The sequence below is a fragment of the Humulus lupulus genome, chromosome 1 (genome assembly GCF_963169125.1).
Source record: "Humulus lupulus chromosome 1, drHumLupu1.1, whole genome shotgun sequence".
Taxonomy (NCBI): domain Eukaryota; kingdom Viridiplantae; phylum Streptophyta; class Magnoliopsida; order Rosales; family Cannabaceae; genus Humulus; species Humulus lupulus.
In genome coordinates this window covers 38,276,744-38,292,418 of record NC_084793.1, presented here as the reverse complement: position 1 = coordinate 38,292,418, position 15,675 = coordinate 38,276,744, and the positions used below count along the sequence as shown (strand labels likewise).

Here is a 15,675-nt window from a genome sequence, read left to right as displayed (position 1 = left end):
AAACATGCATATGATCATTAAATAGCATCATAACTCAATTATGGCCCTCCCGGCCTCCTAATCAAGGTCCTAACCCTTATTAGGAAATTCGGAGCATTACACTTATCACTTCAATAATTTCGACTTAATCATCTGCTAGACCCATTATCCTTATGTTTGAAACACTCACACAAAACCTTAGGTCCATACGAGTTCATACCCAATAGTTATGCTTACCTGATTGAGCGTAGCGCACTTATGCTAAGCTTATTTTGACTTTGCGTCAACACTACTGATTATGTATACCTCCCATCAAGACTTGATCTAATGGTTCTAAACAATTTTTACCTCATCAATGAGACCTTAATCATACCTCAATTATATTTGGTAAATCCACTAATACTCAATTTTACACCGAAATACTAGTAATCGACATTGTACTATTTTTCACCGCTTAACATATTTTGCCTTCTATATCTCACTTTTCTCACTTGATTTCATGCCTTGTCCATATATTTCATCATTTCTTATATCTTGAGCACATCAAACACCCATAAAAGACAACCCAAACACCACAAGGTTAATAATATTGAACATCCACATAGACATCATATACACAACTTTTATACTTATACATGAAAACACTTATAAGAATATGCATATGCTCAAAATATACATATTTTATGATATGTAATTCAATACAATCATGTGATTATTGGTTATATTATATCAAAATAATGTGGGTGCTACAGTGGTGGTCAAGCAGCCGCATATGTACACATCGTCACCTAAGCTCTCCACTCAAGGCTGGGTGAGCTTTTCTTTCCCTTTACCTGCACCACATAGCACCCGTGAGCCAAGCCTCAACAAGAAAACGCATTACTGCATGTATATAATATCAAATGATGATCATGATAATCATATAGAGCTTATAGCCCTAAACAGATGAGTGAATATCACTTCAAGGTTCTGGTAACCATGTTGGGGCTTGTAGCCCTAATCAGATAATATCGAGATTCTAATAATCATGGTGAGGCGTGTAGCCCTAATCAGATGAGTGACTGATGAGTAAGTCACTAACTTAAATCAGATGAGTGACTGATGAGTAAGTCACTAGTTTGGGCTCCGCACCCTTAGCCATGTGACGATGCAGTCATCTGAGCCTTCTGGCCCTGACTCTAAGTAACTAGCTATTAGGCTAGACAAGTGCTTTTTAGTTTTCATCGAACTTAAGGTCGGTCAAGCATTTCATGCTCAAGACGATAATGATTAGGTTCACATGCATGCATTTATCATCATATAATAATATAATTCACATAAACATGCACATGCACATAATCATTTAATGGCATAATAAATCAATAATGGTCCTCCTGACCTACTAATCTGACTATTAAACCTCATTAGGGATTTTGGGGCATTACAGAGAAGGTTTGGGAAAAAGGGCAAGCTGAGCCCTAGATTCATAGGACCTTTTGAGATCCTGGAGAGGATCGGGCAGGTAGTTTATAAATTGGCTTTGCCACAATCGTTATCAGGAGTCCATGACGTATTCCACATCTCTATGCTTCGAAAGTACGTCTCGAATATGACTGCCAAATGTTATTGTCTCAATGTACAAATGTGTCTATATAGTTAGTTAAACGTTTTGTTAACCGAGTTGCTCACTACTTGGCTAAGAGCTCTTGCTACAATTCAGGATGTGTGTATAATGGAGCTAATGTCCTAATGAGTTGTTCATTCTTTTATAGGCTGATTTAGCCCTTTAATAAAGATTCTTTTGTTCAAAAAAAAAAAAAAAGCATGATCAGGTAATTATATTAAGGGTTAGTTGCGGCTAAACCACCCAATAAACTATGGTTTGTTACATTATACATAAACTTTCTTTTAGCAGAAAAACTACCCAAACATTGAAAACAATGTGTTGTTACTACTCAGCCCTAGCATTGTTAAGTTTTCCTTAGGTTAATTGCGGCTAAACTACCCAAGCTCCATGATTTGTTACATTTAAATACTCAAACTTAATTATTTATGACAAAACTACCCATATAGTTAAAAATTAGTATAAATTGATTTTAAATTATGAAAATAACTAAATATATATATACATAATAACCTAGATTAATTCTAAAATTAAAAAATAGTTTAATTTAATAAGAAAATATTTTTTATTAAAATTAATAAATAAAAAATCAATAGCTAAAAAAACTTAAAAGGGAAAATGATTAAAATCGTTAATAAATTAAAAAAAATTATAAACCATTTTTATAAATATATAATATCATATAGACTTGACATGTGAAATTATAAATACATATATAACTATGTCATTTCTTTTATTTTTTCTTAAAACATTTTCTTAAAGTTTTTTTTCTTTTCTTATATTTTTTTTTATTATTTATGTTTTTTCGTTATAATTTTTTTCATTTTGTTTCTTTCTTAGTATTTTTTTCCGTTAATTTAACTCTTTTATATATATATTTAGTTATTTTCATAATTTAAAATCAATTTATACTAAATTTTTAACTATTTAGTTATATGAAACGTTCTAATACCTTATCAATATAAGTTGCTTGACAGAGCGTCAAAACTTTGTTCCCGAAGGATCTGGATGCCCTGAACATAGTATGCATCTCCTAAATCTTTTATTTGGAATTGTTCAGGTAACCATTTCTTTACTTTTGTTAATGTTTATACGTCATTTCTAATCAGTAGAATATCATCAACGTAAAGAACTAAAAAGATCACAATGCCATATTTGATTTGTTTATAGACACAAGGTTCATCAACGTTTTGTTCAAAACCATATGTTTTAATTATTTCATCAAATCTCATATTCCATAAATGGACCTAAGAAGCTTGCAAACATTTTGTTCTTGACCTTTAACTTCGAACCCTTCTAATTGAGACATATAAATGGTCTCGTCAAGATAATCATTCAGAAATGTTGTCTTAACATCCATTTGTTATATCTCATAATCTATGCAAGCAACTATGGACAAGAGTATGCAAATAGATTTTAGCATGGCTACAGAAGAAAATGTTTCTTCATAATCAACCCTCCCACTACGACAAAACTCTTTATTATTATGACAAGAACTTGTGGCTTCTTCTTGTCATTGTTCATTGCGAACAGTTAATGGTATCAGAGCCATACTTCATCCTATCCTACTGACAAGTCTCTATCTCAAAATATGGCAAAAGAAACACCATCCACAAGCTCTGCAAGTTCTAGTACCCCTATAATATCACCCTTGTCACTTACTCCCTCCCCATCTTTCCGCAAATCCACGGCCAATAAACTTGACTTTCTTTACGAACTGTCATATGTCCCTGAAGAAAACAAGATTGCCAACAACAACCTTCCCTTGATCAACTCGTACCAAATATTCCCAAAATCCATCACTCATTTTACATGTTCCATTAAAGCACTTATCAAACCATCCTATAAAGCCCCAAAAAAATATATCCAAGCCTCTAAATTCAGTGACTGCCAATTAAGACCTACTCCTGAGGTCCAATTTGTCACTTTACAAATCCCTCCTGAGTTTATTCCCGAGTGGATTGCGCAAGGATTCACCCACATACACTTTGGTGCCATTCGCTTAGCTATTTCCCTTCATGGCCGAAAGGGCCTTCCAATCGGCTACCGAATGGGTCTGCTCGACACCCGAATGAGGAAATACCAACATGCAAGCATTGCCACCATAGAGACTACATTAAACGCATGAACAGTAATAACTACGCTGTTTCCTAACTTTAATATGTCTCTCAAGGACAACCGTTTAACTGATGCTTTTAAAGTAGAGGTCCAACTCTCTGGAATTGACCAAGATCTCACCTCCATTGGAGCTACCCTTCACTACCAGATGGCGTACAGACTCCAAGATCACGCTCTGGATCTTTCCTTGCCAACTGCTGATGAAGCATTACTGGTCACAGTGGACTCTACCCAAGTTCCAACATGCACTCATATTCCAAGGCAAATCTCTACAGATGATCTTATGAAGATTTTTCCTAGTTCATGGATAACAAATTATGAGATGCTCCATCAACCTCAAAAAGTTGTCCAGACTCTTATTGAACCATCTTATCATAAACGAGAAGATGGCTTTGTCGAAATAATCTTTGACAGAACTCAAACCAAGGCTCCCAGTTGCTTTACCACCCAGTATATGATGACATCCGTCACACCAGCTAATGTGGAAATCCAATCTTTCGATTCTCAAGGCAGTCATATTTATGCTTTTGAATCTCCGAATGGACATAAGTATTGGGATGTTTGCGACTGCAAAAGTTTCCTAAGATCAGAAGAAGACCTCCCAAAGCCAAAGCAACGTCCAAGCTCGGGAAAACGACTTAAGCAGCGGCTAAATCAAGGAGAAAAAGAAATAGGATTGTTAGGTCAACCCTCTGGAAAGTTTGACTATATAGTCAAATATTCTACTCCCAAAGGCTTACCTGACTCTCCTCCAGAACCAACTGGATGGGACATTGAGCTTCCTCCCACGGGCCCCCAAGAGCCTCCACTCTTGGCTCCCCAACAGAACATTTTGCCATGCTACAAAAAGGCGGCAAAATGGATGCAACATCGTGGCGAAGCTTTTCCTGCTCAAAATCAGTTCCAACAAATTCCACAAGTATGTATGATGACTACCGCTGATTATGAGTCAGATTTTCCTCCACTTAAGAAATTTGACAAGCAAGATGACCAAGGAACAGTCTCTCACCAACCAAAGGTTCAAAACTCTACAACCAGAAATGCAGACGGGACTCTCAAAAAGATATCTCCGGCCGAAGAAGTTCTCAATTGGCAATCAAAAAACATGATTGCCCAAAACAAGGTCTTGAAACAAGTTGAGTTACAAAATACCAGAATAGAGACGGCAGTAAAACAATCCCAGAATATTGTCATTGACAAACTCACTGCAAAGATCCAACAGACTCATGAAGAGTTTCTAGCTATCATCAAAGCAAAGCAAACTCAGTTCCGATGCCAGTATTTCTAGGAAAAGAAGCTGAGATGAAGAGCCTCAAAACCCAATATGAATCCCTCAAGAACCGTGTTTTCCAACAAGAACCAACAAATGCACCTTCAACCAGCTACTTGGGAACTTCGTCCCCGTTCGAGATAGCTACGACGCCAGTCCCTTGGCAGTTTGCCACAATACCAAAAACCTCTCAGCCTTTTCCTATTACCGGATCTGTACAAGAAGACTCTGTTGTAAGATTGAGGCGCATGTTTGATGAAAACCAACAACAGAAGTTAAAAAAAGGAAAGAAAAAAGAATCACCGAGCCAAATGACAGATGAACTCAAGCAACTTATGGTTCATCCAGCCGCAAACCCCTTGTCACAAATGATTCTCCATACAAGCACTCTCCACATCGCAGATAATGAAACAGACTCAGAGGATCAAAGTTTTTCGACTAGCTCAGACAATTCTTCGGGTGTCTGGTCTGAAGAAATAAGCTCAACTTCTGATGATTCCATACTGAGTGACTCCGAGAGCTTATCCAGTAAAACTTTGTCTAGCGATGACGATGAAACATTTCCACATCTGATGGTGCAACCAGCTGAATCAAACTCACAGACCGAACCAATTATCACAAGCGAAGACGAAAGTGGAAATGAATCAACAACACCACATGTTCCCCCAAAACGAAAAAGTAAAGGTTCAAATTTTCAAACTTTTACTTTAGATGACCTCCCTCCATCAAGATGGCGCGAAAGGTTCCAGGAGTTTCAAGCTTGGCTCAGCCTAGAATCACAACGACCGAAAGCACAGACAGGAACGATTCTCCTCAGCTTTGTTTCCCGTTTTACAGGCACCCTACAAGATTGGTGGACAAGTCTGGGAGATTACAGTCAAATGACGTTTTTGCAACTTCCATCTATCACAAATGCCCTCACCTACATGTATATTGAGTTCTGCGGACAAGCTGCTCAAGTCACTGAAAGACTTCGCGCAGAATTCTTTAAACTAAAGTGTTGTTCAATGGATAAGAGAGATTCGGAAAAACATTATAAAAAGATGACTCAACGATTCTACCAAATAGGTGGAATTGATGACCCAAATCTAAAATAGGCGTTCCTCTCTTCCATACCAGAACCACTAGGAGAAGAAACCTTTAGACTTCTCTCGGGAACAGGAAGAACCTTAGCTGATGCTACGATTGGAGAAATTTATCAACTAGTTCTAAAGGCATTGGAAAAGATGTGCTCTCAGCATAAATTTATCCAAGAATTTATGAAACAATCCAAGAAGCTTGGAAAGGTTTGCAGCCAAAAGGGACTATGAATCAAATGCCAGTTAGAATCAGCATGTTCCTGTCGTCCAGAAAAAAGGAAACACAGCAAAAGGTTTAAAACCTTTAGGACCTTTAAATCCTCAAGGGGAAAAGAACGCCGCTCCTTCAAGTTTCTAAGGAGGAAACGCTCTTTCAGGAAAAAGTCTGACAGATGTTTTATCTGTGGTGAAAAGGGACATTATGCCAAACAATGCCCCAAAGGAAAAACTGCCAAACTGATCTCCCACATTCAACAAACGACGGGCATCTCGCTCGAAGAAAATGATCTGGAATCCATCTTCTCTACTGATGACGAGATCAATTCAGAATCCCTCTGTGCGTTCGAACAACAGAAGACCCCAGATGAGTTCTACCACATGGCAGCAATCAATACAATACAACCATCGCCAATCATCTCTATGCAGATCCTCCCTACAAAGTATGCTCAGCCAGTCAAAGTAGCAGCCTTCTTCGACACAGGAGCATCATACACCATGATGAACCCTGATGTTCTCCCTCCAGAATATTGGAAGAAAGAAAAGCAATTCTTCCACGCTGCAAACGGAAGCATCTTCTGTACAGAGCTCATCAGTAAACCAATCAAATTACAGTTCTTCCCAGGATACTCTATTATTCATAGAGTAATTGGTTCAAAATTACCAGGGAAAGATTTAATCATTGGTTTTGATGTCTACACTAAGAAAAAGGGTTTGAGAATTCTTCCTGGTGGCCTTGGTTACAAACAACATTTTGCTCCATGGGAATCTATACCAAACTATTTTCTCATGCCTCCTGATCCATTCTCCAAAGTCAAACAAAGACTCATAGAAAACTCTTGTGCCACAAGTCATGCTGAATTCCTCCAGAAATGTGACCACCCTCTTTGGAAAAATCATCAGTTCTTCATCAGTTTACCATTTAAGCTCAACGAAGATATTAACCCTACCAAGGCAAGCCACCCAGGTATGAACCCAGAGCATCAGAAAATGGCAACTGAGGAATGCAAAGAACTACAACAACAAGGACTGGTCGAACCAACAACCTCTTCATGGGCATGCCATGCTTTCTACGTCAACAAGAGATCAGAACAGGCCCGAGGAAAACAGAGGATGGTCATCAATTATAAGCCTCTGAATGAATTTCTGGCAGACGATAAATTCCTCCTACCAAATAAAAATTCTCTATTTGTGAGCCTATCGAAGGCGCAAATATTTTCTAAATTTGACATCAAGGCAGGGTTTTGGCAGTTGGGTATTAAAGAAGAAGATAGGCCCAAAACGGCCTTCTGCATTCCAAACCACCATTATCAATGGACTGTCCTTCCCTTCGGTCTCAAAACAGCTCCATCACTGTTCCAAAAGGCCATGACTAAGATCTATGGTCCTATTATAGATAATGCCATAATCTACATTGATGACATATTGCTCTTCTCACAAGATGAACAAGCCCATCAAAATCTTCTGGCCCAGTTCATATCTCTCACAGAAGCCCATGGGGTCATGCTATCCGAAAAAAAGATGATCATCGGACAAGCCCAAATTGACTTTCTGGGGATGAAGCTAGTTAAAGGCCAATATGAAGCCCAACCACATATAGCCCAAGAGTTGTTACAGTTTCCCGAAAAATACTTCACAAAGGTACAAATTCAACAGTTCCAAGGGATTGTAAACTATTTACGGGATTTTGTCCCGCGACTCTCGAAACTGACAAGACCACTCAGCGACATGCTTAAAAAGCAGACTCCATCATGGTCACAAGAACAAACTGTAGCAGTCAAAAAGCTAAAAGAGATAATGCAGACACTGCCACCTCTGCAGATTCCTTCTGATGGGAAAAGAATCCTACAGACAGATGCTAGTGATCGGTATTGGGGAGCGGTTCTACTTGAACAAGATAAGACAGGGAAAAGAAAAATATGTGGATACAAGAGTGGCCACTTCAAAGATTCTCAGCTCCATTATCACTCTACCCTGAAAGAATTATTGGCGATAAAGATGGGTATCACAAAATTTGAATTCCATCTGATAGGACACCATTTCTTGGTAGGAACAGACTTTGCCGCGTCAAAATGAATGCTTAGTCTAAAAAAGAGCAAAACGACAAATGCCCAACTGTTGAGATTGGCAGTTTGGTTTGACAACTACTCTTTTGACATTAAACGCATTCAAGGCAAAAACAATACTGTAGTTGATTTCTTATCTAGATCACCCCTGCTATAAATCTAGCCTTAGGATACTCAACAAGAACTATCCCCATTGTCATCCAACAATCACCACATACAATCCCAATCATATTCAAGATGGCCTCTTCCTCTTCTATCACACACACTCAATCTTTCCCCCGAGATGCAAAGAAGATCATTTCAAAAAAATCCAAAAAATCAGCCAGAGAAAGAGCAACCCACAGAGCAATCTTCATCCAGAATCTCATGATCTCCAAGCTTGGACCTTCTATACAAAATGACTTTGGAATCCATCCAAAGTATCCATTTGCCCAAATCCTACCTCTCCGAGATGCTATCTTCACACCAAAACCGATAGCCCACCTTTTCTGGTACCTGGCCAGTGTCTTCACCATAGCTGTCGAAGTACAAACTATGGCCTTGCACACATCCATAAAATCATTCTTGGACCAAGAAAGGTTCAAGCCAGCCTACCAAGTCCAAATGGATATTTTGTCCTGATTTGCCCCACTAGAAGAATGGAAAAGGGTCTTATCAGCTGAATGGAAAAATGTCCAAAATAACAGGCCCACTTTTATCTACCCACCGGGCCCAAATGTTGCTAGCCTAATGAACTGTTATACTATTCTCTTCCTTAGCCTCAATGCCAAGCTCGATGCAGAACAGAATATAGTTACCAATCCAACATTCGTAGTCTACGGGTCAAAAGATGAACCATTATGTGGTCCTGGAGGCCAAGAGTACATGGACATCCAAAAGAGTCTGTTTGAGAAAAACCAGATTATACCTCCAGAATTGTGGCCCAAACCAGAAGAAGATGCTCCTTGGGAGACATTCCCTTCCGACTATACTCGCAAAATAACAAGGGCCCTTGAAGCTTTCCATCTGTCAAAAAATGAAACAGATCAGGTCACCAAACTCGAAGAAACATTAGAACAAAAGTATCCGTCTCTGTACAAATTGACCAATATTGAAGGGGTAGTTTTGCGAAAAAATGACTACTCTGAAGATTCACAAAACCCATATGCTGACTCTGCAGATATGCAAGACCCCTATCTCTTCCATTACACAGGAAACGAATGGAACGTGATGTATACAGAATACGACGCCTGTCCTCCAGCTGGCAGTGATGAGGATGAAGAACCGACAGGATGGAACCCACTGCATGAAGACCCAACATATGACTCTGACTATGAAATTAGTCATGAGACAATATTTAAATAACTATTTCAGCCATAAGGTTTTGTTGTTTAGCCTTTTGTCTTTGTCAGGGAATCTTATCCCTTTGTTGTTTAGCCTTTTGTCTTTGTCGGAGAATCTTATCCCTTACCTATGCTTTTGTCTTTGTCAGGGAATCCTATCTTATCCCTTATCCTATCCCAACCATGGTTGGTTTTGACTAGGATGGGTTAAGTTTGGTTATGTTTGGTTAAGTTTGTTTGCTGAAGGGTGTGGCTATATAAGACCATCATCCCTCCTTGTGTAATTCAGAGAATTTCGAAACAATAAAATACTAGTATTTATTATCAAAAATGTTCTTCTAAATCCTTCCTTCAGAGATTTCTGAAGTAGAGATAGCATGCAATATGGATCATATCTGAAGGCAATTACTGTTATAAGTTTTTAAATTAACCTTCGAGTTAATAAATCTAGCAATCTATCATGTATGATCATAAGTCACGCAATTCTGAGTATGTAAGTCGTGCAGATTGGTGTGAAAAATTGCTGGGTTTATTGATTCGTTAGTTTGTCTAACTTATAGCAGGAACATATTTTGTTTTCTTTTGGACTGTAAAATATAACACCTCTAGTCTCTTTAGAATACCCTACAAATATGCAGAGTTCAATGCGAGACTCCAACTTTCCAGTCTTTCCTTTCTGTACTTGTGTTGGACACCCCAAATATGAAAAATGGTGTAAACTTAGTTCAGTACCATTTCATAGTTCTCTTTTTGATAGATTTGGATGGAACAACATTGAACATGTACATTGCACATTGAATTGTGTAAGCCCAGAACCATTTCATAGTTCTCTTTTTGATAGATTTGGATGGAACAACATTGAACATGTACATTGCACATTGAATTGTGTAAGCCCAGAACGACAATGGCAATGATGAATAACTCATCATTGATCTAACCATGTCTATTAACGTCTTGTTCCTTCTTTCTGAAACATCATTTTGTTGTAGCGTTCCATCTTTTTTTACTTGATTACACCCTTTATCAATTTCTGTGCATACTCTCCACATAGATTTCTATGAAAGAAGAGAGACAGCCTACCTCAAACAGGTAGTGTTAACTTGAAATATTGAAACTTTTGAAGTCAATAAATAATAGCATTCATCACATAATTAAATCGTCCAGGCCTCCTATTAAACCCTTCCAAGTGAAGAAGGGAGGGTTTGAACCTTGGAAATTACCAAATACTCAGACAGAAACAAATCATAAAGGCAATTTTGTAGATGCATTACATTGATTGAACAGATTTACATAACAAATCTATGCCGTTTAATAATTTGAAGTGGGGTGACCAAAATTATCGCCCCCACAAACTAAGTATACCCACTAAGATTAAAAATAAAAAGGCATAGGGATTAACGATAGAACGAGGACTTGGGTGGATATGGAATATCCAAGCTCTTAGAAAGTAAATACGATAGTTGCAGAGTTAAGGTACAATATATGCCATTTGCCTATGGTAAAAAAGACACTTCTTTTTATATATATATATATATATAAAAAACTTTGGCTGCACAACCAGACAAACTAAAAGCTTCCCTTCTATTCCCTCCGCCCTACTTTTCACAACTTACTCGCATTTGCCATCTTCTACCAGAGAATCTTGCCTCTCCACAAAACTTTTTTTTGTCTCTTTTCTTTCTTCCAGTCCTCTAATAATTACCCAATTCCTCCTTTACTGTGCCTTTCTCTCCTTTTTTTTCCTATCCCTCTTCTGCAAAATTCCCTTCAACTCCCCCCTTTCTTCCACATATCCCTTAAATACCTATGCATCACCAATGGCATTTCCTAATCTAAAGCTTATATGATGTTTTGCTTCTGTTGTTTTTTCCTAAACTAATTCCAATAACTTTAATTAAATTAAACTAATCAAATAAGAAGAAAGGAAAGAGAGACGTATTTATGATCCTAAACCACAAATGTTTTCTACTTTATATGCACCATTCAATCTTCATGCCCCTTTCATTAAGATATTATTAGGAGCATATGTACTATCCTAATTTTAAATTAAACAAAACAACAAATAACTGCAGAAAGCTAGTGCTAAAGTATCACATTGTTTTCCATGACAAATATACAATGTACTGTCCAACTGCAAAAAAATTCTGAGGGAATGCAGAGAATTGATCTCGAAACTGAACAGAGATTGTCTACATCTATACTTTTGATAACATGTAGACATCTGACCCATACAGCATTACAGTTCTAGTCAAAATTGGCGATAATTTCAAGGGAAGAAAAGGTTACAGTGAATATGCATTGATCTTCTCCCTTAAGATTCTGGAGGGGCCAATTTTGTTCAAAGTAGTATGCCTCAACAGACACCTCATCTGATCCCTGGTATTGAAGACCCAACAAAATTTACTCCCAAATATTTGTCCAGCACATTCTTGAATGCCTGCGCCAAAAACAGACTTAAGAGAGTTTTTTAGTTTCAAATTTAACTTGGTAATAAATTTTAGAGCGGTTCCTCAAATCATTCTAATTCTATAATCTGTGGACAAAGAAAAGGTGTAGAAATATCATTGTATATACATTTGTACAGCCAATTTTAGGTTGTAATTGACAACTAAGTTTAGGTTGTATTTTTTTCCTTATCTTTTGTCTAGCTCTTTGTATTCAGTCTTTGTATTCAGCCTATATATAGGCCATATTATTCATAAATAAAATCAGATCAATAAAATCAGATTAGAAGTATTATTCACAAAAACTACAAAAGGATTCCGATTTTTTTGACGAGTAATGTGCATCATCAATTAGTTACAGGATTTATTCAAGTACAATTTGATATGGACCTATATGTTGTAGTGAAATACATACATATAAAAATATTTGTGTATAAAAATGTACAATGTTCTATCATCTTATTGTCAATACTCAAGAACCATTGGATTCTGATCTTTAGTTATGTGCTCCCTTATAAGAAAGTTGGGGATACTGTTAACAAGTTTCTGAGCCGAGTATACCCAGAGTTTCTAAGTACCCCATTGTAAAATTGGAGTATTAAGTTTATTAGCTCAGTTATATTTAAGCAAAACAAATCCTTTATTATGGATAGCTTTGAATATCAGTCAACCTACAAATTTTCAGTTACCAAGTAGCTGCTAAAATACAGACAGCAAACGATATAAAGTACTCAGAGGTAAACATTGCACAGACTGTTAGCCAAGCCCAAGAGATAGACCCAATAGAACTGGACCCGAATGCTGTCCAAGAGCAAATGAAAAGCTGGGAGGACAACACAGCCCAACTGAATGAAGAAGCACCCAAGTCTACCTGCAATGCTCAGGCAGAAGCAGAGGGGAGTCAAAGGGAAACAGGGGAGGAGATGGTGCGGACCAAGAGGGTGAGTAGGCAGCCACGTTGGTGGAGGGACTATGTGGCTATACTGAGGCATTGAGAGAGGAGAGAGAGAATAACTGATTCTGTTAGACATTGCCCAAAACTGTTAATGGGGTATAAATAATTTTTCTTGTATTTTGGAGTTTTTGTTGAATGAATTTGCAAATTGTTGCCCTGGGAGATTGGCTTTGTCTCGAAGAGAGCTTGTTACCTATCATTGGTGCTTTCATTGACCTTCTTCATCATCATCACCATGAAGAACGAGGAGATTGCAGACATGTTCCAGTCGTTGGACCTCAAATTCCAGCAGTACTCTGATTCTCAGCTGGAAAGTTTCAAGTCCCTTTTGGAGCAACACGTTACCAAGACGGATGAGCGTTTTTCCCAGCTACTGCGATCACCATCACCACCGGGGGAGGGGGAAACCAGTATCGCCAAGGACTCAAGTAAGTTTCTGGGTAAACGGGTTGAGTCTGAATCTATGGGTCGTGACCTTGAGTCTGTCCTCAAGTCATTTCGTGTTAAGGTACCACGATTTGATGGCACTAATGTTGAAGAACGAATTTATAAAATCATTAAGTTTTTTGACCTTCATCTTGTCGACCAGAGCAAGCGATTACCGATTGTTGCTTTTCACTTAGATGGAGCTCCTTCCACTTGGTTTCAATGGATGGAAAAAGGGGGGCATTCTCGGAATGGGAATCATTCTTACGGGCGTTGCAGACCCGTTTTGGTACTTCGATTTACGATGACCCACTAGGCCGTATATCCAAGCTCACTCAGACAGGCAGAGTGTCCAACTACCGCACTGAGTTCGAGTCGTTGATGCCACGGATTTCTGGGGTGGACGAGTCCATGTTCCTGATTTTTTTTGTGTGGGGTCTGAAGCTGGAAATACGCAGGGAATTGTTGATGTCAGTCACAAATATTGGGAAAATTTTATCTGTTATTATTTCTATTCAGTGAACATATATTTATACAAGTATATAATAAGTGTGAACCAAATCACAAATATACAAAAAATAAATTAGCAAATTAACAAGTTTCCTAGAATAAAAATAGCTGTCAAATCTTTAAATATTTGACAGCCTTACAAGAATCATTCTAAGTTAGGAATGTTCCTAAAAATAGTTTCATTTTCCCACACTCCCCCTCAAGCTGGTTTAAAAATATCCTCCATAGTCAGCTTGCTATTCAAAAAATCAAACTGTTTTTTAAACAATCCTTTTGTGAATACATCAGCTACTTGTTGTTCAGTAGGAATATAAGTCATACACACTGAACCATCCTCTATTTTCTCCTTAATAAAATGCTTGTCTATTTCCACATGTTTTGTACGATCATGCAAAACTGGATTGTGTGAAATTGAGATAGCAGCCTTGTTATCACAATACACCTTCATAGGAGATGACTGTGATACCTTCAATTCTTCAAGTAGCCTTCTTATCCACAAGATCTCACAAATACCTTGAGCAACAGCTCGAAATTCTGCTTCAGCACTACTTCTAGCAACCACTACTTCTAGCAACTACTCTGCTCTTTACTTCTCCATGTAACTAAGTTACCTCCAACAAAGGAACAATAGCCTGAGGTAGACCTTCTATCCACTACACTACCAGCCCAATCCGCATCTGTATAAGTCTCAATTTGTAGATGACCCCGTGGTTTGAACATGAGTCCTTTCCCAAGTGTTCCCTTTAAGTATCTCAAAATCCTATAAACAGCTTTGAAGTGTTTCGGTCCAGGTGAGTGCATGAACTGACTTATCATACTCAGTGCGAATGCTATATCTGGACGCGTGTGAGATAGATAAATCAGTCTTCCAACCAGCCTTTGATAGCACTCTCGGTCCTTTACATTCTCCTCTTGAGCGGGTTGCAATTTTTCGTGTGGTTCAACCGGTGTTTCAGCGGGCTTACACCCCAACAAACCAGTCTCATTCAGAAGATCAAGGACATATTTACACTGATTTACAAAGATACCTTCTTTGGACCTAGCAAACTCCATTCCAAGAAAGTATTTTAATGCACCCAAGTCCTTGATTTCAAATTCTTCAGTCAAATTCTTCTTTAGAGCTTCTAGTTCACAATGATCACTCCCTGTTAGCACAATATCATCTACATAAACAATTAAGATAGCAACTTTACCTTCCTTTGAATGTTTATAAAACACAGTATGATCAGCTTGACTTTGAGTGTATCCATTGTGTTTTATCACCTTTCCAAAACGCTCGAACCATGCTCTTGGAGATTGTTTAAGTCCGTACAAGGACTTCTTCAGTTTGCACACTTTTCCCCCTTCAAAACTCTTCTCAAAGCCAGGAGGAGGACTCATAAATACCTCTTCTTCAAGATCTCCATTAAGAAATGCATTTTTTACATCTAATTGATGTAACAGCCAATTAGAGTTCACTGCAAGGGAAAGAAGCACTCGGATAGAGTTTATTTTTGTTACAGGAGCAAACGTTTCTTGATAATCTATCCCATAGGTTTGAGTGAAGCCTTTTGCAACAAGCCTAGCTTTATGTCTGTCAATACTCCCATCAGCTTTGGCTTTTACTGTAAAAACCCACTTGCAGCCTACAACTTTTTTCTTCTCAGGTAGCTCAACCATCTCCCAAGTATCATTCTTTTTTAAGGCA

The 15,675-nt window shown here is 38.0% G+C and overlaps 1 protein-coding gene across 4 annotated transcripts in view; it reads right to left on the bottom strand.

Annotated features, from left to right (window-relative positions):
• Positions 1-681: 681 nt before the first annotated feature.
• Positions 682-15,675, bottom strand: part of LOC133791400 (lysine-specific demethylase JMJ31) — a 38,742-nt gene continuing 23,748 nt past the window's right edge. For 2 of the 4 annotated variants that reach the window (XM_062229336.1, XM_062229332.1), the window contains exon 16: positions 11,998-13,922. In XM_062229336.1, the coding sequence (XP_062085320.1) occupies positions 13,791-13,922 (132 nt within the window). In that variant the 3' untranslated portion in view covers positions 11,998-13,790. Of the gene's footprint in view, positions 813-11,730; positions 13,923-15,675 lie in introns of those variants that run through there. The other 2 variants (XM_062229350.1, XM_062229348.1) reach the window with 2 other exon arrangements.